Source organism: Vigna radiata, chromosome 1 (genome assembly GCF_000741045.1).
Source record: "Vigna radiata var. radiata cultivar VC1973A chromosome 1, Vradiata_ver6, whole genome shotgun sequence".
Taxonomy (NCBI): domain Eukaryota; kingdom Viridiplantae; phylum Streptophyta; class Magnoliopsida; order Fabales; family Fabaceae; genus Vigna; species Vigna radiata.
Window position 1 is genome coordinate 21,351,656 of NC_028351.1, and position 21,010 is coordinate 21,372,665.

At 35.2% G+C, this 21,010-nt stretch overlaps 3 protein-coding genes across 6 annotated transcripts in view; 2 read left to right on the forward strand and 1 right to left on the reverse strand.

Annotated features, from left to right (window-relative positions):
* Window positions 1-1,172, reverse strand: part of LOC106771584 (dnaJ homolog subfamily C member 2) — a 6,097-nt gene extending 4,925 nt beyond the window's left edge. The window contains exon 1 of the mRNA XM_014657579.2: window positions 202-1,172. Within this exon, the coding sequence (XP_014513065.1) occupies window positions 210-1,124 (915 nt within the window). The 5' untranslated portion in view covers window positions 1,125-1,172 and the 3' untranslated portion in view covers window positions 202-209. The remainder of the gene's footprint in view (window positions 1-201) is intronic.
* Window positions 1,173-1,286: 114 nt separating this feature from the next.
* LOC106771550 (probable serine/threonine-protein kinase WNK7) lies at window positions 1,287-4,762 on the forward strand. 4 transcript variants are annotated; one of them, XM_014657549.2, is made up of 8 exons: window positions 1,287-1,654; window positions 1,745-1,869; window positions 1,973-2,010; window positions 2,270-2,497; window positions 2,595-2,815; window positions 3,015-3,172; window positions 3,266-3,701; window positions 3,794-4,762. In XM_014657549.2, the coding sequence occupies exons 2-8, from the start codon at window positions 1,768-1,770 to the stop codon at window positions 4,537-4,539; spliced, it is 1,929 nt and encodes a 642-aa protein (XP_014513035.1). In that variant the 5' UTR covers window positions 1,287-1,654; window positions 1,745-1,767; the 3' UTR covers window positions 4,540-4,762. The 4 variants fall into 4 exon arrangements, with proteins under 4 accessions (XP_014513035.1, XP_014513041.1, XP_014513049.1 ...); XM_014657555.2 differs by having other exon boundaries at window positions 1,287-1,602; XM_014657563.2 differs by lacking the exon at window positions 1,973-2,010.
* A 1,034-nt stretch (window positions 4,763-5,796) lies between these two features.
* LOC106774367 (tonsoku-like protein) lies at window positions 5,797-16,542 on the forward strand. The gene is made up of 20 exons (XM_014661346.2): window positions 5,797-6,161; window positions 6,234-7,031; window positions 7,616-7,792; window positions 9,806-9,897; window positions 10,132-10,230; window positions 10,434-10,897; window positions 10,986-11,017; window positions 11,109-11,336; window positions 11,449-11,602; window positions 12,496-12,612; window positions 13,015-13,115; window positions 13,249-13,372; window positions 13,590-13,702; window positions 14,115-14,226; window positions 14,466-14,570; window positions 14,649-14,715; window positions 14,826-14,946; window positions 15,059-15,226; window positions 15,466-15,583; window positions 15,662-16,542. The coding sequence occupies exons 1-20, from the start codon at window positions 5,886-5,888 to the stop codon at window positions 16,165-16,167; spliced, it is 3,972 nt and encodes a 1,323-aa protein (XP_014516832.1). The 5' UTR covers window positions 5,797-5,885; the 3' UTR covers window positions 16,168-16,542.
* The last annotated feature ends 4,468 nt before the right edge of the window (window positions 16,543-21,010 follow it).

Sequence of the window (21,010 nt, forward strand, 5' to 3'; positions counted from 1 at the left end):
AATATCTATTTTCCACTATAAGAGATTCCAAATACATATGTTCTTCAGATCAATGCATTTCATAAAGTTACACGAACAGAATTTAAGTATTACTCATAGGATGATGAGTATTACCGATAGGAAGGTGCAAAGAATGCCTCATCAAAGCCAAAAACAATATAAATCATAACAAAATTAAACAAAAAAAATGATCCTGGGGAGATCAGTGTTCACTCGGCTGCAGCTTTTGCATTCCGAAACCCTTTCTTCAATTCAGTAAATCTTCTCATGCAAGCAGCTTTGGATCTCCCGGGAACCGCCGCAGCAACCTTCTCCCACCTCATTGAAACATCCTTAGGAAACACTTTCAATGCATTCAGCAACGCGATATCCTCGCCAGAACTCCAACCATTCTCAACTACTTTCTCCACCGTCACCGAGTCCTCACCCCCATTCTCCTCCACAACCCTCTTATCCAACGCCTTCCTATTTTTCAAGAACAATGCATAAGAATCCGAATCATCCACTTTCTTCTCCCCCAACTCCTTTGCCTTCTTTATCACACTCTCAACACCGTGCCTTCCGCCGAATGCTGCCGCTATAGCCTCCCACCGCCCTGGCTTCCCCACCGGATTCTTCACCAGCTGCTTCTTCAGCACCTCCACATCCTCCTCGCTCCAATCCTTCTCCTCCACCACCGTCGAAACCTTCTCCACTCCGCCGCCTCCTCCTCTCTTCTTCTCCGCGGTGCTGACGGACACCACTGGGCCGATGGCGGCGACTTCCTCGGGCCTCCGCTGTCTGGATCGCCGCTGCGGAGGCTTCCTAGCGTCGTCGTCGGTTTCGGGCTCCGGATCAGGGAAGTTGACGATCTCGCCGAGGCCGACGCGGACGTCGCCGCCGGTGAGGGAGGGGGGAGCGAAGGGGCCGATGAGGAGAGAGAGCGCGAGCCAGAATAGGAGCGATTTGAAGGGTTCGGATTCGAGGAAGAAGAGAGATAGAGCGAGGAAGAGCGAAGAGAGAGAAATGGTGACGAAGAGGAACGGCTTGGTAGGTTTGTGGTCCGGGTACGGTGGTTCGGTGCTTGCAACGGCACCGGACTGGAACACGAACCTTGGCCTCGCGTCCTCGTCCAGGAACTCCATTCTCGCACACCCAATTGAAACAAAACTCTAAAATCATAAAACGCCACCGTTTACATTTTTCATATGTTGTAGTCAGCATCTTATTGGGCCAATGGGTCTTCATTTCTAGGCCCATTAAGGATGTTTTCAGTTATTAGTATATACACACATCAGCATCAGTATATAGTAGTATAAGTAGTATATGTAGTCCCATGAAAGCATGGGAAAACGACAAGGACAGTGTACGATGGAGTGTGACGGCGATGTAGAATGTAGATGACGGAGACAGGAACAAGCAATGATTGTGATCTGCTAAGATATTTATTTACAAGGAAGAGAATTAAGATGGATAATTATAAATAGAGAGCAGTGTTTTCTGGATACAGAAAAAGTGTCATGTTTATCATTCCCCAAACTTCGTATCTCCATTGTTTTACTAATTCTTCTATTTCATTTAGGGTTCTGTTTTGGCGATCAGGTTCTCGTAGCCGCTCTTAAGGTAAAAAGGACAAACTGGGCTGCATTCATTTATTTTCTCTTCCGACATTCACGTAATTTCCTGACCGTGACCTGGTGCAATTTTTTGTATTCATCCTTTGTTTGCTTGGGTTTTCAATTTCGCGATTTCGAATTGAATGTAGGTCTGGATCACAGTGCCGTATAAATGAGTTTGGAGGGGACAGAAAGTTCAGAAGATGGTGCGGGTTATCTGGAGCCTCCTGATCCTGACTTTGTTGAAATTGATCCAACTTGCACCTACATCAAGGTAATATGATTGTTTTTCCATTGTTTATATTTATTGTCTTTGGGACAAAATTACAATTACGTATTAATGTAGCGAGCTAATTCTGCTTTTGCATTCACAACAGTACAAAGAAGTGATCGGCAGAGGAGCTTTTAAAACTGTGTATCCGTTACTTTCTTAATATACATGTTTGCTTTCGATTCAGTGGCAGCATTGTAACTAGAAAACGATGCTTTATTTTATTATGGACTGTTTTTACTGTGCTGCCGAAAATTAAACATTTTTTTACTGCCAGAGGTGTCTAGGTCTTCGATACAATGCTGTGCAATTTTTTGTGGTTAAGAAAAAGAATTTTATGATTGGGGTTAACCTTGATTGTTTCTGGTTATATATGTTTTCCTTAAAACTCTGGATAAATCAGTTACAAGGCATTTGATGGAGTCAATGGAGTTGAAGTTGCGTGGAGTCAGGTTCAGATTGATGACTTGTTGCAATCCCCCGGTGACTTAGATAGGCTATATTCAGAATTACACCTCTTGAGATCACTGAAGCACCATAACATAGTAAGATTCTACGATTCCTGGATTGATGACAGGCGCAGGACCGTTAATATGATTACGGAGTTGTTTACCTCGGGTAGCCTCAAAAAGTACGTTCATCTTCCATTTTGTACATAATATTAACATCCTTGTGCTTTTTTATTGTGAAATCAACCTTTTCGTTAGTGGATGCAATGCATGATATAGGTTTCGTCAAAAACACAAGAAGGTCGACTTGAAGGCCGTTAAAGGATGGGCAAGACAAATTTTAATGGGTCTAAGCTATCTCCACGGTCACAACCCACCAGTTATTCACAGGGACCTGAAATGTGATAATATATTTATCAATGGTCACCAAGGAGAAGTTAAAATTGGAGATCTTGGGCTAGCAACTTTCTTGAATCGAAGTAATGCCAAGAGTGTTATTGGTATTCTCCTTGGTTTCCCTGCGCTTTCTTGTTCTTTCATGTATATATATGTGTGTGTGTTGATCTTTTTCTTAGTTCATAGTTAACATAAAAATTTAATCATTTTCTCTTCTCAGTAATGGTAATAGATTTTGATTCTTTGTCCCAACGCTGTTTGATTAATATACTCGTTCTGTTTAAACCTACCTAATCCTGGTAGGAACCCCGGAGTTTATGGCACCCGAGCTGTATGATGAAAATTACAACGAATTAGCTGACATATATTCCTTTGGCATGTGCATCCTTGAGTTGGTGACCTCTGAGTATCCTTACAGCGAATGCAGAAACTCAGCTCAGATATACAAGAAAGTTTCATCCGTGAGTATCTCATAATTAACAAGTTTCTTTTGTTTTTTTTTTTCCGCAGGCCATGACTAAGATTATTGGGTCACACAATATTTGACTTTGCAGGGTATAAAACCTGCTTCGCTTTCTAAAGTGAAAGATCCAGAAATGAAATCATTTATTGAGAAATGTCTAGTCCCAGCATCTCAAAGATTGTCAGCCAAGGAGCTTCTGATGGACCCATTTCTTCAAATAAATGCTTCAATAAAGAAGGGTCCTTCTCCATTGCGGCATATTGTTCTTCCCAAATTGGGAGCCTCTGAAAGTCGTTGTATGGTGTCAGAAGGTCCTTCTAGTGCTCGTAATGGAGACATTCCAATGGATCTTGGTGACACATGTGAGCTTCCAGCGATCACTATATTTGACAAATCCACTGATGATGCATCACGTTCTACAAGTGTTGAGATAAGAAGGCAGAAAAGAGGTGATATTTTCTTCCTAAAAGGTGAAGAACATGATAAGAACTCTGTATCATTGGTTCTGCGGATAGCTGATCAAGGAGGTCAGTATATAACTTATAAATCCTTTCTACTCTGTAACAACTGTTTTTAAATTTGTTGGTGAAAAGTTATATGCTTTGGTTTTTATATGCAGGGCGAGCAAGAAATATCCATTTCGTTTTCTACCTTGACAGTGACACTGCTGTCTCAGTTTCAAGCGAAATGGTTGAGCAACTTGAGCTTGCTGATCAGAATGTTAAATTCATAGCTGAGTTAATAGATTTGTTATTGATGAATCTGATTGCTGACTGGAAACCCTGTGTAGCAATTGATCACTTGGTTTCTCCTAGTAATAAACAAACTCATGTGAGCCAACGGGGAGAATTGGAGTTAGCAAAATGCACAGGCAGCTCAAAAGATTGGACTGAAGATTTAGGTCCCTCTACCTCCTCTGCAATATTAGCTACAAAAGGAAACCTTGACAATATGGATATCGATGGGGCTTTATCTGACGAGTGCAGTGGTCTTCAGAAAGCAACCAAGGCAGATGATCTATGCTCTGAGAAGTCGTATGCATCTGCAACAACTGACTTCAATGATAATAAGTTTTCCACGGTTTCATTTATGTCTGCTAAATCAGAATTTGATGGAGGGAGTAAATCCTCACCTACATCTGAAATTGGGGCATCATATGATCGTAAGAGCAAGTTTTTGGACATGAAAGGCTTCTCCAATATTCTGAACATCGCTTCCTCCTCGTCTGAAGCTGAGGGTGAGTTGAAATTAGAGTTACAAATGATTGAACAGAAGTATCAAGAGGCAATGAATGATTTATCCCAAAGAAGATACCAGGCCATCTTGGATATTAGAAGGAGAATGTCACAAAAGATGGTCTCGTAGTGTAGTTTCAATAGATTTTGAGGCGAGGGATATATCAGGTTTTACTAGTCTTTTTAATAGTCTTACCTGCTGTGTTGTGTCCCATCCTTTCTCTCTCACGCCGGTGAAGTTCAAATGTAAATACTGCGGTGTGATTCAATGTTTCTTGTTATGGCACTTGGCAACAAGTTTTCTTTTCATGGATATAGAGTTCCTCTGCTCTATTCAAATTCAATTTTAATAACATACACGTTTTTTTTTTTTTTTTTTTTTTTTTTTTTTTTTTTTTGGAAAATCTATACTCGTATCTCACATATTAAAGGCATATTTAGACGAGCTTTTTTATCACTATGTTCAGGAGAAAATAATAAAAGGAACAAATAATGAAAATATACCTTACCCTTTTATCCTAAACAATAACGATAATATAAAAATGATGAAATACGTTAATAAGTGATACTTAGAACTTTTTCTCAATAAATAATTACAAAATTTAGTGATACTTAAGTAACAAAATTTACAACTCAAACAAGTTTGAGAGTTTAAATTTAAAAGTGTGCAAATTTGATACATTATTCTTTTAAGATTTTTTTTTTTATGAATTTCATATTATTTTTAAAAGAGTATGTGAATATCACATTTATAGAACAATTTCATTTTAAACTGTTATACTTTTCTAGAGTGTCTTTCTATATGTTAATGGATTTTTCCTTTTTACATGTTGTATAGTCTCGTCTCTCTTTAATGTCATCATAAATTTCGGTACAGTATATGAACTAATTTAATTGTAGAACTTAATTTCGATAAGGTTTCAATTAAATTAATAAACGAATCATACAGCTAATACAAACATATACCATTCGAATAGTAATTTATCAAGTGTTAATATATGAAAATATAAAGTTACAACTAATCAACTACTAACAAATTAAATTTTTTATTAATTTACATTTCTTTTATTTAAATCTTATACTTTTGTTTTACTTCCTTAGGTCTCGTAATTTTGAATCTATGTTTAAAAATCCATTAATTATTTCAAATCTTATAAACTTTTATAAATTTTGTCCATACATTTTGAATTCCCACGATAGATATATGTGTGTGTATATATATATATATATATATATATATATATATATATATATATATATATATATATATATATATATATGGTAGAAATTAAAAAATATTCTGATGAAAAGCGTTATTTAAAAAAAAAAAATGAAAGTGTTTTTTGGCGGGAGAGAGCAAATTCATTCGGACCTTGAATACATTGCGGGGTCCTCAACATTTGCCGCGCAAATCCCACGCTAGAAAGAAAAGTTTCTGAGAAAACCCACAACGACAACATTCTCCGTCGTTTCGAGATGGACGCGGGGCTGAAGACGGCGTACCGGAACGCGAAAGCGGCATACGAGAACGCGAAAGACGAGGGAAACCGCCGGGAGGAGGCGCGGTGGGCCAATTTCATCGGCGACATACTGAAAAACCGTGGAGATTACTGCGATGCTCTAAAATGGCTCCGAATTGATTACGAAATTTCGCTCAAACATTTACCGGAGAAGCACTTGCTCCCAACCTGCCAATCCCTCGGCGAAGTGTACTTCCGCCTCGAAGACTTCAAAAACGCCCTAATTTTCCAGGTCAGTACTTCTACCTCTCAAAACCCTAACCTATGTTTTCTTTTCTAACAACGAGAGTCTTACCGCTCACAGAAAAAGCACCTCGAGCTCGCCAGAGATGCAAACGACATCGTTGAGCAGCAGCGAGCGAGCACGCAACTCGGTCGGACTTACCACGAATTGTTCACGCGATCGGATCACGACCACAATTCGATTCGCAACGCGAAGAAGTACTTTAAGTGCGCGATGGATCTCGCGGTGAAGCTCAAGGAGAATCCTCCGAACAGCAAGTCTTCTTTTCTGAAGGAGTACATCGACGCGCACAACAACATAGGCATGCTTGAAATTGATCTTGACAACTTGCACGATGCGCGGAAGATTTTAACTACTGGATTGGAGATTTGTGATGAAGAGGAGGTCGCTGAATTCGATGATGGCCGTAGTAGGCTTCATCACAACCTTGGGAACGTGTATATGGAGCTTAGGCTTTGGGATGAAGCTAGGAAAAACATCAAGAGGGATATTGTGATTTGTAACAGAATTGGACACTGTCAAGGGGAGGCCAAGGGGTATATTAATCTTGGTGAAATGCATTACCGGACTCAGAGGTACGATGATGCAAGGGCTTATTACGATAAGGCGCTTGGTTTGGCGAAGTCCTTGGAGGATGAAGATGCCTTGGTTAAGCAAATTGAGCAGAACATTGAAACTGTGAGAGAAGCTGTTAAGGTAATGGCTGATATAACGAAAGAAGAGCAAAGCCTTAAAAAGCTTAAGAGAGATATAGCCGCAGCTAGAGGTACATCGCATGAGCGGAAATTCTTGCTGCAGCAGAATGCAGTAGTTGAACGCCTTGTTGAGAAGGCAAGGACGATCTCTGCGTGGGAGAAGGTATGTGTTCTATCTCGTGTTTATTTATTTATTTATTTTTATCATCATTCTGTTAACTGAATATGTCTGTCTTGGAATGACTATTTTGTCTGGATTTTTCACGATTCGACGAGGCAGTTCATAATTTATCCGATACCTATGTTCGCTACACCAAGTGGATTTCATTTCTTCAGTATGCTCAATTTTTCTTTCTCATATTACGGAAAGAGATGCGTCACCTGCCTCGCTATGTTCCATCATATCAATATCTTTATTTAACCTTTTTCTTACCTCGTATGCTACAAGTGAAGAAGTCTTGGTTTGGTCTACTATTGTTGCTTTCAGGAATAGATAGATGGTTTGTTTTGCTGTGCAATTTATTCAATTGGAAAGCCTTTTGTGATTTAATGACCTATTAGTATCATGTGTCCAAGCAGAGACTTTTTGATAAACTTGTTGAGTAATATATTATGTCTTGCTCCACATTTGATAATTCAATGATCCATTAGTATGATGTGTTCGAGTGGAGACTTTTTGAAGCAATGGTATGTTTAGTTATTGCTTAAGTTGACCTTTCTTTTCTTACTAAACAATGTTTTGTTTAGCATTGTGAATTTGCAAAGGAGAAGAAGAAAATAGCAAGTGAACTCTGTGATAGGCAGAGGCTGGCTGATTCATATTTGGATGTTGCAGAATCATACCAGAAACTGAGAAAATTCAACAAAGCTATCAAATGGTACAAAAAGAGCTGGCAAATGTACAAAAATATTGGTAACTTAGAGGTAACTTTTCACTGACATAAATTTAATTCAAATTTTCCGCTTCAATCTTACTTTACTCAATATATAACACAAATCAAAATTAGAAATATTTATGATGATTTGACATCATTGCTAATATGAATGTATTTTTTGTTTGAGCTTATTTTTCGAGAAAATGTCACCCGTTTCTTTTAGCTTCTTGAAGACCTTTTAAAAGTAAGCAATTATATTTCTAGAATTAAGCTGTGAACAAAACAGGCCCTGGGTATGTTGCAAATCGGGGTTTAAAAGACTCCAAACCACTACTCATATATTCAATTTTCAAAATCTGTGTGGTTTATCCTATAATTTATATACGAAGATAAGAGGAAGTAACTTTGAATACATCCATATACACAAAAGATGAACATTATAAGATTTAGTTGTTTGCCAATTCATTGACCCTCCAAAAGAAGATCAATGTACATGTCCAGAGAAATTAAGCAATACAACAATATAAATACAACACAACTCGTGACACCAAAGTTAATTCTTTTGTAGTAAGATTTATTTTAAAGTTCTATATAATAAAATCATAGTCATTCAGTGTACTGTATTCATGCGTACACGAGAATTTCTTCATTTTAGTTAGAGATGGGTCACATAATACTTCATATCCTTACGGGACACCTACATTTTTGTATTCATATTATTAACTCTTTGGCAAATGTATCAAGTTGTACAGGTAGTAATTATTAAGTCTTAGTATTGTTTTTCAAGGAACTTATGCAATATTAGCCAACTATACAATTAATAACTAATTTAGACTAAAGAATGTATCCATAATTTTTGTTATTTGCAACAAATTTAAAACTATGCAGAAACAATTAGAAACAACTTTGGAAGTTTATCAACGTTTGGAAGATAGAAAAGATTAGAAGTGAAATGAAATGTTATTGTTGGGGTTAGATTTCATTGTTCTCACTCTCATGGACTTATTTGTTCAACTCCTTTCTATTTTAATATCGAAGTCAACCAACAAATTTACTAAAACATTAATCCCTTAGTAGAATGAGATTAGGTTTGAGCTCTTAACAAACAAACATGCTTTAACAACTAGGGTTAAAGACAACTAATGAGTCAAGCTCAATTTCTAAATACAATTTTCAATTCTAGATTACAAAAGATATTTTCTAATACCTAATGAATCAAACATCAAGCTATGAGTGATCAAACCATAATAAACATTAAGCAAAGAAACAAGAATACTAACATATATATATATATATGGTTACATCTAGCGCCAACAAAATGGGTTTAGCTCTCCATAATCATGGAGAGCCCTAGAATACAAAATGGAATAAAGGAAGAAGATGGAGATACAAGAAGGATGAAGAGTTGTTCCCACAAGCCCTAATAGTTCTCCAAGCTCTCCAAAGAGGATTTTTCTTTTTTCTTTTTCTGTTTCATTCCAAGTGTCCAAAGTTAGTTATCCTTCAAGGAACAAGAAGAAATGGGGCAAAAGGGCCACCTTAGCAAAAGCATCGCCCAACATAAGTCCTCCACTGCTGGGTGCAATCAATCAGAAAATAGAGGAGGAATCACTGTTAAGATGATGCTTAGTGTCAATAAATGGCGTCCAACACTCTAAAGGCGGTGCCCAACACCAATATGGAGTCTGCTCTCTATCTTGGTAGTGTTGGGCTTGGCTTTTGTGGTGCTCAACATAGGTGTTCTTCTTTTGATTCATGGTTGGTTGTCCATTTCTGCTTCCCTAAGATCCCCAACTTGTTTGACTTGATATAGAAAACTTCTGTTCAAAATTAGACAAAAAGGTATGGGGATTAGTGGTATAAAAATCTAACTATTTACGAAAGCAATATGAAGATGGAGATTAAGTAGGTTAAAAGTTAAAGAAAAGTTGATTTCGTTAATGTAAAATAACTAAATAATGGTAGAAATTAACATTATCACATAAGAAAGAGTTTTTTTGATTGCTTGTGTGTGTCTATTGTCACTTAGTTGATACTTTTACTTTGCTAATAATGCTTATAGGGGCAAGCGCTGGTGAAAATTAACATTGGTAATGTTTTAGATTCTACAAGCAATTGGAGAGATGCACTGGATGCGTTTCAAGAGAGTTACAGGTAACACTATCTATACATTTAATTTTACTGGAAGATTATATTTCCTGAAATTGGAAAACTGATGGAACAAGAAATTTTTTGTATCTTTAATGGAGTCTGAGTAGCTGAATGAAACACGACCACCTTCTTCGAAATACTTATATGACTTATCCTTGATTGGACTTTAGAAAAATTGCAACCATATTGGCATCCTTTTGATGATTTGAATTAATTATTTGATTGCATCTTGTATAGTATTGCTGTTGAAGCAGATCTGCCTGATGTGCAACTCTCTGCCTTGGAAAATATGCATTATAGCAACATGATAAGATTTGATGATGAGGATGAGACCAGGTAAATGGATCATGGAAGTCTGTTTCGTCACATATACATTTCTTGCAGTTTTGTTGAATTACTCCTGGACTCATTTAGGTATTAAAACCCTTGAAAGCAAAAATCTCGTACTATGCAAGCTGAGTACATTTTATTGTTTCCATTATCATGGGTCCTTTTGACGTGCATGTTATTTAGTGCCTGATCAATTGTAATTTTTATAGGAGGTTGAAACTTCTAATTGATAAACTGAAGAAATCCAAAGAAAAAGAGGCAGCAGCAAAAAATTGGTCAGACGATTGTTGCTCTGAAACTGATACTGAAGCAGACGATTATCTGTCTAACAGTGGTTCTGATAATATTTGCTTTCCAAAGACAATTTCACGATCAAAAGCTCCAATTACTGGAGAAGAATTGGAAGACGACGCACCACTTATGTCCCTATATCAGTCCATAAAAAGCTCATCAAAAAATAAAACAGCCTACAAAGAAAGTCTTCTCAACTCTACCAAGCAAGCAGAGCAGTCACCCAGTAGTCTGAAAAATCAACCTATTGATCATCAGACAATTGTTAGTCGAAAACGTCCGCATGTGATTCTTTCTGATGATGATGATGACGATGAGGTGAAAAGTTCGAGCAAAAGAGATCATGATTGCCTGGTAGATGATTTGCCCACTTATAATGCAAGTATGTTTTCTTTGTTGCTTGCTTTGCCCTGATGCAAATATTCCATTGTACCAAGAATATATTCTGATTGATGGTGTCTTGATTGCAGTTAAGAGTAAAGCCAGTCCTTGTAAAATTCAGGTAAAGATATCTCCACTTAGTTGCATGTGTGCGAGCTTTGCTCAAGTATGTCCATGTGAACGCCTAGCCTTTTCTATTTTTGGGATGGCAGGTTATCTCCGAGCATGGATCTAAGAGTGCAACTAATGTTGAAGAAAGTAGTACTTCTTTCAAATGTTCAAGTCCATATACAACCACAAAAACTGGCAGACATTCTAGGTCTTTGAGCAATGATGTATTTGCCGAAGCCAATTTCCGTACTGGTTCTAAATGTGACACTGATTTCTCTGGCAAACAAAATGATATTTCCCAGCCAAGGTTGCATCATCCCCAAAATGACGTGAGTTTTATTTTTATGACGGGAGTGTGAATATATTTGGGGTTCATGCCGTTTACAGATTGTTATGCCCATCTAATAATTGTTTTTCTAACTTGCTGCCTCTATTTTCTAGTCCCAGAAATGTATTACATGTCGGATTGGGAATGATATAATACACGTTGATGCAACCTTGTGTACCACCGGTGATCAGTTGAACATTGACTCTTTGAAGGCTGTAGTTGCATGCTTATATTATCTACAATTTCCGTCGGAAAAGAGATCAGAGGGTAGGCAATTTGTACTTTTTTTGAGTGTTTGCTGTCAGTTAGTAATATTAGCAAAGAAGATCAGTTGATTTGAAACTGAATTTGTTAATAATTGTATAAAATATAAAAAGGAAGTGAATTTGGGGTATTCTGGCTTTGTATATAAATTACAGAAAAATTTACCAGACCTTGGATTTACTTTTGCTTTCTTATTTACCATTGAGTATTCTTTAAACATGGATTAACCTCTGCTTTCAACATTGATTGGTTAACTCTTCCCAAAGTGAAGAAAGATGCATTTTCAATAAATTTTTCTAAGTGACCTATCTTTTTTTATTTGATTGGCATATGTTAAGTTTTTCCTTTTTCTCAGCTAGTGGGAAGTTTATGAATGTTTTTTTCCAGGATTTTGGATTAATTAACCTTGGTGCAGCAATTGGTTGGCCTAACTCAGATATTGAGGAACAATAGCTAGTGTCACCAAGTGACAACTTTAGTTTGCATATGTTTTGATTGTAGTCTTATATCTTACATTATTTTAAGCTTCATATGGAGCATAAAATGTGCCCTAGCAGTAGGTCTTATAGAGACTAGCAATGTCACACAGCCAGATCCAACATATAGATGTTCAAAAAATGTGGCTAAATATAACTTGGCTGTGCCTAACATGTTTATGACAAATTCTTGTCCTGCTGAGTTTTATGGATCTGGATAGAATTTTATCCGACACTAGCAGAAGGCACAAGAAGCATTCATATTGCCTAGAATAAATACTCGGTGTAAAATGTGTGAAACCACACCAAACTATCAAGCAACTAATTCCATTCTTCAATATTAGTCTATTACTATTAAGTTGCAGTTTTATCAACTCCAATGTTTCATCAACTGGGTGTACTTACAAATTTTGTGAATAGGTTTGTTGCCCATTATTGAGCATATGAAATGTGCTGGAAGAAATATGGAATCCCTGGAAACTGTTGAACATCTTAAAGAAGTTATGGGAAATGACATGGTTGAAGCTTCTGTTGATGGTATGTCTATATTGGCGTTCTTTGTTTATTCAGTATTATCACCATCCAATTTTTTATGCTGTGTCCTCGAGTATTTTTTTTTTTCTTCTGATTTGGTTTCTCGTCAAGAACTTCACACTCAAGATATTTAACTACTTGCAGGTCAGTTGACATAAATATTTGAAAATCTAGACTAATTGATCGGTTGTTATCTATTGATTAAAATTAAAATTAATTTGACTCATCACTTGATATACATTGATCATTGCAAGTTGCAATTTATGGAACCAATAAATATGGGGAGTTGATAGCAGAAAGGAAGTTATAGGCTTATCCTGTATTGAAACTGTATTTAACGTCAGTTTTTAGCTTTCCACCATCTATCTCCAAGTGAGACGCATGATTTTTATATCCTTCTTACAGGATGGATTCACAAGCGCTTGATAAAAATGTACGTAGATTGCTGCAAGGAGTTGTCTGAGGTACCAAACATTAAGGTACTGACGAAGCTTTACAATTTAGAGGTAAGATGGATCTTATCTGATTCGATTCTTTCACGGCCACAGCACAGTGATATGCCTTCTCATTTTCAGATGCTTGGTTGAGTCTGTTTCGTGTTTTTATGTTAAATTGCTTTTGGCTTATTATCCTTAACAGGTTTCAGATGACGAAATTGTTGTGTCTGATTGTGACCTGCAAGATTTGTCAATTACACCATTGATAAATGCACTGCATTCCCAAAAGTCATTTGCGATGCTGGACCTCTCTCACAATTTGTTAGGTACATTGTTTTATGGGTTGTGATCTTTTTTCTTTAGGTTCTGCTATTTGTCTTGTGAGCAAATTTGTCAAGTCTCATTTTATCGACTATATCTGGTAACAAGTCCTTTTGTTGGTGACTAATGAATGATTTGAAACTAAAATCACGCAAGAATTAAAATGGATAAAAATATAACGAGAAATGTATTAAACCGTTAGTGAGTTGATTATATTTTTAGGAAATGGAACAATCGAAAAACTTCAAAAAGTGTTTACAGCATCGGGACAATCTTATGGTGGCTTAACTCTGGATTTGCATTGTAATCGTTTTGGCCCGACAACGTTGTTTCAGGTATGATACTACTTGCAACCGTCTGATCTTTGCTTGTTCACCTGTTCCTTGTTCCGAAGTTGGTTCTTGTTAAATCTGATGTTTAGGTATGAGGTCTAAAATGATTGTTTCTGTAACAAGAAAATATGTCCCGAATTTGAACTCAAATATAATGGATGCATACGTTTGATGTTTGTTATGATACTTTCTGAAAAACAAAATGAATGATTAGCTCTTAATCACCGAAATATCATCATTGTCTTGCCCAACCAAAGGCCATTTTTTCAATGATTTTCGAATCATAATCTATTCTGTATTTAGACATTAATAATCTATTTATAATTCTTGCTTCATAGAATAAAAGAACACTTTTCTCGTTTTGCACGAGTAATCTCAAATTTGCTAATATATTGACTTTGCTTGTTTCTGTCAGATTTGCGAGTGTTCACTGCTATTTGCTAGACTAGAAGTTCTGAACATATCTGGAAACCGCCTTACTGATGCATGTGGATCATATCTTTCGACAATCTTAAAAAACTGTACAGGTAAGCTGCAGGACTTAAACCTCTGGCTATTTTAATAATGTTTTTGCCATCTCTAAAAGTATACTCATTGCCATATCCTTCCCTTCTATTCTTTCTAGTGTACATGGTCTCGCTCTGAGCTGTGAAAATGTTTATATCTAAGTTATGCCGAGAAGTGTTTATTCTCTCAAATGTGCTTGTATGTGGATTCTTGCTGTGGATATTCCTCTACTTCTGTTTACTTACATTATGTTTTACAGCGCTTTGTAGCTTGAACATAGAGAACTGTTGTGTCACATCCAGAACTATTCAAAAAGTAGCAGATGCATTGGACTCCAGATCTGCCCTTGCCCATCTATGTATAGGTATGATGAATCTATCATTATCTTCGAATCCCCGATACAAGTAGTCTTCCAGCGTAACCGATGATCTAACTTTGACAGGATACAACAGTCCTGTATCTGGAAATGCTACAGTTAATCTTCTGTCCAAGCTTTCCACTCTGAAAAGGTAAAATTAATGGTACCTATGTCACCTATCCATCTCCGAGTAGCAGCATCCTTAAATAAATTTTATTTTTTTAGAGCATACATAAATTTAAACATGTTTGCCCATTGTAGGTTTTCTGAGTTGAATATGAGTGGTCTAAAACTAGGCAAACCAGTTGTCGATACCCTTTGCGAGCTTGCAGGGAGCTTAACTTTATCAGGACTAATGCTTGGAGGCACGGGCATCGGAACTGTGAGTAAAACTTATTTCCTACTACTGCACGTTCAAGTTATTACACCATTACTGTTTAATCCAGTTTGCCTTGCCCACATGGTCTACTGATGATAGAGGCAATACTCTGCAGGAAGGGGCGAAAAAATTAGTAGATTCTTTGCTCAAAGGGAATGAAGAGCTTGTGAAGCTTGACCTATCATATTGTGGTCTAACATGTAACTTTGTTTTAAACACCAGTGTTAATTTCTTTTGTTCAATCCTAGAGCTAAACCTGGAAGGAAATCCTATCATGCATGAGGTTTGTTGCCCGTAACTGGATCTCTATTGCTAATATCATTGTAGTGCACCTTTCTTTGGCTAGTTTTATTTGCGTATTGCTACAACAGTCAACAGAATCTGGCTTTCCATACCATTTCATTACCTACTGGTTTGCAATTTATTGATTTAGGTGTATAGTTGTGACCGTTTTAGTGATAATTTTGTGACTTTAATCAGTCTTGTTATTCATGATTTGTTTAAATTCTCTAATAAACACAGGGCAGCGATACTTTATTTTCACTTCTCGTAAACCCCCAGTGCTGTCTCAAAGTTTTGGTTCTTAGAAAGTGTCAACTTGGACTTACTGGAATCCTTCACATAATTGAGGCTCTTGCAGGTAGTCATTAAATTTTATATGGTTAATTCGTTTTTTACAGCTACCACTATTTTATGAATATACTTATTCTTTTATCAGAGAACAGCTGCATTGAAGAACTTAATATTGCTGATAATTCTGTTCCAAAGGAATATTCCGCTCTACAATATGATTTATCAATAAAAAGCTGCGCACAAAACCAGGAGCAGAAACTAGATACTATGCAAGTTGATGATAATCAAGAGATCCTTTGCACTTTAAACGCAGCCAACTACAAGCTGGAAGTTGCTGATAGTGAAGATATTCCTCTGGAAGCTGCTGCTTCTGGAATTGACGACAGCTGTGCCAGTTCGTGTCAAAGAAATTCATCTCCCGAGTGTCATTTGACGGAACAGTTTGCAATTGCTATTGGTAAGGCAAAGAACTTGCAATTACTAGACCTTAGCAATAATGGTTTTTCTGCACAAGCTGCTGAAACATTCTATGGCTCGTGGGCGACTTTACGACCCCTTTCAAGTCAGAAGCACATTACCGAGCAGATTGTTCATTTCTCTACAAGGGAAAATAAATGCTGCAGAGTGAAACCTTGCTGCAAGAAAGCTTGATACGTAGCACCCATCAAAGAATAAAACGCAATTCGTCAGTCAATGTTTGAGAGCATTTTTTATGAATAAAAAGGTGTTTGGCGATTGCTGCTTTATTCATAAAATGTTATATGTAGCCGAATTTATGCACGTCCCTTATATAGGTCCTCTGGCGTCGTTCATCATGCAAACCACTTTCTTAATATTCATCTTATTCTCATGTATATATTACTATATGGAATCTGACGACCTTCCCACTTTGTTTTTGGGGAGCCAATCGTGCGATGGCAAGTTTAGGACTTGCTGCTCATTTTCCCTCCTAGCAGAAATATACTGATGCAATGTATTTTATTCGAAACTTGTATATCTATACAATTTATTATTTTGTGGGGGTAATGGTGGTACAGATATCTAAACTTTAATACTGTGTAAATTACTCAAGAACTTCATATTAATTAGCTCACTTTCAATGACTTGTATTTTTGGTGCTTAAGTTTCCTGTTTAATTTTCAAATTCTGGTAAAATAACCATTTATTTTAATAGCATATTTTATGATTTTGCACGTCATCACACGTTTTTAATTGTTAAAATTGTGCTTGTGTTTTCTTTTCAATATATATTTTGCTGTGTTTTGTGTTTTAAACCTTATCAAATAGAAGTAAAACATGCACAATCTGATATGATTCACGTATAAAAAATATGTGTGGTAAGTCTTTTAATAATCGACTTTTTATTTTTTTTTCCAAAAAGCTCGGCAAATCCTTTTATTGATAAAATAATAATAAACATAAATAGAAGTAATTAAAATATAAAATTGTTATTATTGTATTAATGAAAAAGGTAATTTAGTGATTATATTGTAAAAAGGTATGCCAAATATATTTTTCGTGAAGTTTAATCAGGAGAGAGGTAGGAAGTATTAGTAGGTGCGCTAATAGCCAGAGGCGAGAGGGAAATCTTGTCGATAAATATCTGGAATAGTATGATCTTTTCATAATCCATCACGTAAGCCTATTTCCCTTAAGGAAAAGTTAGTGGGGGAAACATGATCAACCAAGACAAGTTCTTGTTGATCTTTTGAAGGGAGGAAAATTCAAGAAACACCACAAAGCATGACGGCAGAACAAGTAGCAGAGAAGAACTGTGAAAAATGGGCAACCCGAATGTTTGTTGCGTCGTAAATAGCGAACTCCATCGCAAAAAATATCTTTAATGATTTGGAGTGATTTTAATCACGTTTTGGAGAAAATTCACACTAGAATTGCATCTTGGAAGATATTATCTCAGGAATTGAAGAATAATTAAGACATGAAAACTGTTAAAAAGTACAGAAAGACGAATATAAAGTTATTTTGTGACCCACCGTAACTACAGTGATTATCCCAATCATATAAAATAACATACATAATTAGCAATGATATTTTTGTTTTTGAAAAAAATAAAAATATCTGAAAATAGCGAAAAGAAGAAAATACATTGCAGTAATTAGTGAATGAGTTGATTATGAAACTCATATATACTCCTTCATCATTCCATACGCTGAAATAATGTTCAACATTTATTAAGCGTGGCTACCTATAATCAAAAGTTTATCACACTCTCATGCTTTTCCTTTTCTTTTAAACACCAAAAACAATGTTTTTAACTATGAAACCACAAATTTTAACATGTTAAGATGATTCAGAATAATCTAAATATCTATACTCATCAATTAATTATTGTTTTATTTTTACTTTGAAGCCTAAGCTACAAAACAATCTTAACCCAACTAAAAAAAATTGTCTTTACAAATTTCTTTAATTATTGTAATCATTATTTCTGGTAGTTAAGGATGATGATTAAGTAAGTTTATATATATAATATGTACATACTCGGAAATATTAGTGAAAAGGTTTTATACATTTATGTTACTTCTTGAGAACATCTTTAGTTCAAAGCAAACTTCAATAGTCATCACATTTACTATGTCCGGAATATGAAGTTAATTAAATAATAAATACTTTGTTTAGATTAGATTTTTATCTAGTCAATAGAATAGAGACCAATCCTGCTGGTATTATTACTATCATTACACTAATCCATCACACTTTTTATTCAATTATGTCCACATCTATTATTAGTTTTCTAGTTTAAATATTATTCAATGAGAAACCTTCAAAAAGTTGGGTTAATATATATATATATTACCAGGAAGAAAACATCTTCACAATACTTTTAAAAGTTAACAACTTTATAATTTTTTTTTTCTCTTATAAACTAAAGAGTTAATATTTTCTTGTTTCGCTTACATATTTCTATTTATTTTCTTTCTCATAAGCAAAACCCAATATCTATCTATGAATGTGACTTTGTTGTGCAACTTTACATCACCTTATTGTTTGAAATGAGACGTATTTTTATACCACGACTTTTTTTATTATCATTTAACATTATTCTTCATATTATTCATATTTTTTTTAATTACAAATTATTTTTTCTCAAGACTATTTTACTCCTATAAAAATTCTTAAATGGTAATCAAGTAGTATCAAATAACCATTTTCCTTGATATAATAGTGTTCCGCTTTACTCTAACAAAAATTGAGAAATCCAAGTGAGGTTAAATTGCATCGTAAACCATTGCAATCTGTAAGATCCATATAATAGTGTTTGAGGGGGAAAATTTTTAATTATATATATGTATTGACACTCACATTTATAGTTAGATCTACTTTATTATGTGTATAAATTTTTTATGATTACTTGGTGGAAAAGTAGATAAGATAAATGGATTAGTAGCATATTAAGATGATGATTTTAAAATTTTGGAAACATATACAATCATTTTTACTTATTAAGTGTTTTATTTAATTTTAAAAAAAAAATGTAGAGAGACGAAGATGAACAGTAAAAAGTATAAAAGTTATTGGATTAAGATGAGATACGCATTATATATATATATATAGTATGATTATCCGGTGTTGCTTTAACCGTGGGGTCATGAATTCACTTACGATGAAGGTAATGATTTGCAATTATTTAATCCTTTTGATTAATATGGAAAAATGACTTGACAATTAATGTCCCTCAGCTCCATCATTCATGGCCCTACACATGAACGAAGCCACAGAAACCTGATTAGAGATCTTAGCAAATCAGAGCTTAGTCTGCATTATCACTAAAAAGATAAACATATTACATCATCTCAATCCCTTATTAAATTAAACTCTATGTTAAAGCTGATGCATTGAATCTTCATTATTCTCTTCCTTTAAACGACAAACGTGGGAAAAGCATGGATTTTAAAACCATGATTAAGAAACATAGTTATATATATATATATTATAGTCTCATGGAGTCTTAGAATCCAAAAATGAATCCCATTCAACTGTACTCTTAATTCCCTCGTAAAGTGTCTGCCAAGGTTTTTATTATTCTTCTTCTCTATATTTGTTTAAGGTATGATTATGTACTTCTTGCCTTGAAACAGGGATCTTGGTAGGTACTCTTCTGCTGGTGTAGTCAAATGATCAAGAAAAATAAATTTCAGAGGGCCATTCTCTAATAAATAACATTGTTTAGTGAAGTTTGACTGGAAATTAGTGCAGATATGAACAGCACATAACATGGTACAAAAAATTGACGGTGCTAAGGTAAAGGGACCCTTGAGAACAACTTCCAGACAGATCTTTTTCCAGAATTAGAATTCAAAGCATCCATTGTCATTTCTGTATCACATAGGGCATTTGGGATAAGGGTTTGCCTGTTAACTCATATACAACTGGGAAAGCTACCCTTCACCCTCTCATTCATGCTATATATATATTCTTACATTACCATTTCTAAGTGGACACACTCAGTAAAATCACCTTGAAATAGGGAAGCTGTTTACTATATATAATTAATAATATCTTCTCCTTCTTCTTTTCCCATAGTTTTAGCCACGGAACCAGGTTTTTTGTACTGGGTCATTAAAACTTGAGTCACAACATAGCTACAGTGATCTGCTGAAATCAAAGTTTGATTCTAGCTGGGTTTTCAACCAATAAGAAAAAAAATGAAGACTTTTAGCAAAGGGTCATTTAATGCATATTTCGATTTCGTCATAGTTAGGTAGCATGAGGTATGGAATGCGTATGGGATGAGATATATTCATCAGCTGTGCTTTTCAAATTTGGAAGCAATGTTGCCAAAATGAACCTCTGAAGGATTCAATAATCCGTTGTTAGAAATTACTTTATACTTTTCATTTATTTCGAGTAAATAAAAGTGTTCATGCATCGGTAGTTTGTGTCTTAATGAAGGAAAAAGCGAGTTAATTTTTGAAATGACCAGAGATAAAATGAAAAAGGTAATTAATCTCTGCTTCCAGTGGAATCCAATGAATATGAAACTTCATTTTGTAGAAATTATCCGAAGCAAGGTACCATGCTAGTTATTTTCTCTTTTTATTTACTTAGGACAGAAGGGACACAACATTAAGATAAGATCTCTGCATAACAAATTAAAGAAAGAAAAATACTACATAAGGAAGGAATAGTTGCTGCTACATATAAGCTATTCTTCTATTAAGCTCATAAAACTTTTAACTCATCTTTTATTAAATTTAAAGTTCGTTTTAATTCAACACAAACAAACTATATATACGTTCAACTAATCTCTCGACCAGATTAAATTAACGTGAGCGTTTTGACAGACAGTAGAATCTAAAAGTTTGATTCGAGTTTGACTTTGATATTACTTTCATATATGAAATAATGATAAATAAAAAAACAGTAGATGAGAAACTTGGAAGTGTATAAATAATCTTTGGGAGTGAAAGTATTATAGTGTTGACTAAAATAATATTATTCCTCAAACTACATGCTCTTGGTCGAACTTCTT

Excerpts from the sequence above, each read along its gene's own strand:
- LOC106771550 (XM_014657549.2), top strand. The coding sequence starts at position 1,768 with ATGAGTTTGGAGGGGACAGAAAGTTCAGAAGATGGTGCGGGTTATCTG. Across the intron at positions 2,011-2,269 it reads AGAGGAGCTTTTAAAACTGT|TTACAAGGCATTTGATGGAG; the intron begins GTATCCGTTACT and ends TGGATAAATCAG. Across the intron at positions 2,498-2,594 it reads ACCTCGGGTAGCCTCAAAAA|GTTTCGTCAAAAACACAAGA; the intron begins GTACGTTCATCT and ends TGCATGATATAG.
- LOC106774367 (XM_014661346.2), top strand. The coding sequence starts at position 5,886 with ATGGACGCGGGGCTGAAGACGGCGTACCGGAACGCGAAAGCGGCATAC. Across the intron at positions 7,032-7,615 it reads CGATCTCTGCGTGGGAGAAG|CATTGTGAATTTGCAAAGGA; the intron begins GTATGTGTTCTA and ends TGTTTTGTTTAG. Across the intron at positions 13,703-14,114 it reads GCCCGACAACGTTGTTTCAG|ATTTGCGAGTGTTCACTGCT; the intron begins GTATGATACTAC and ends TGTTTCTGTCAG.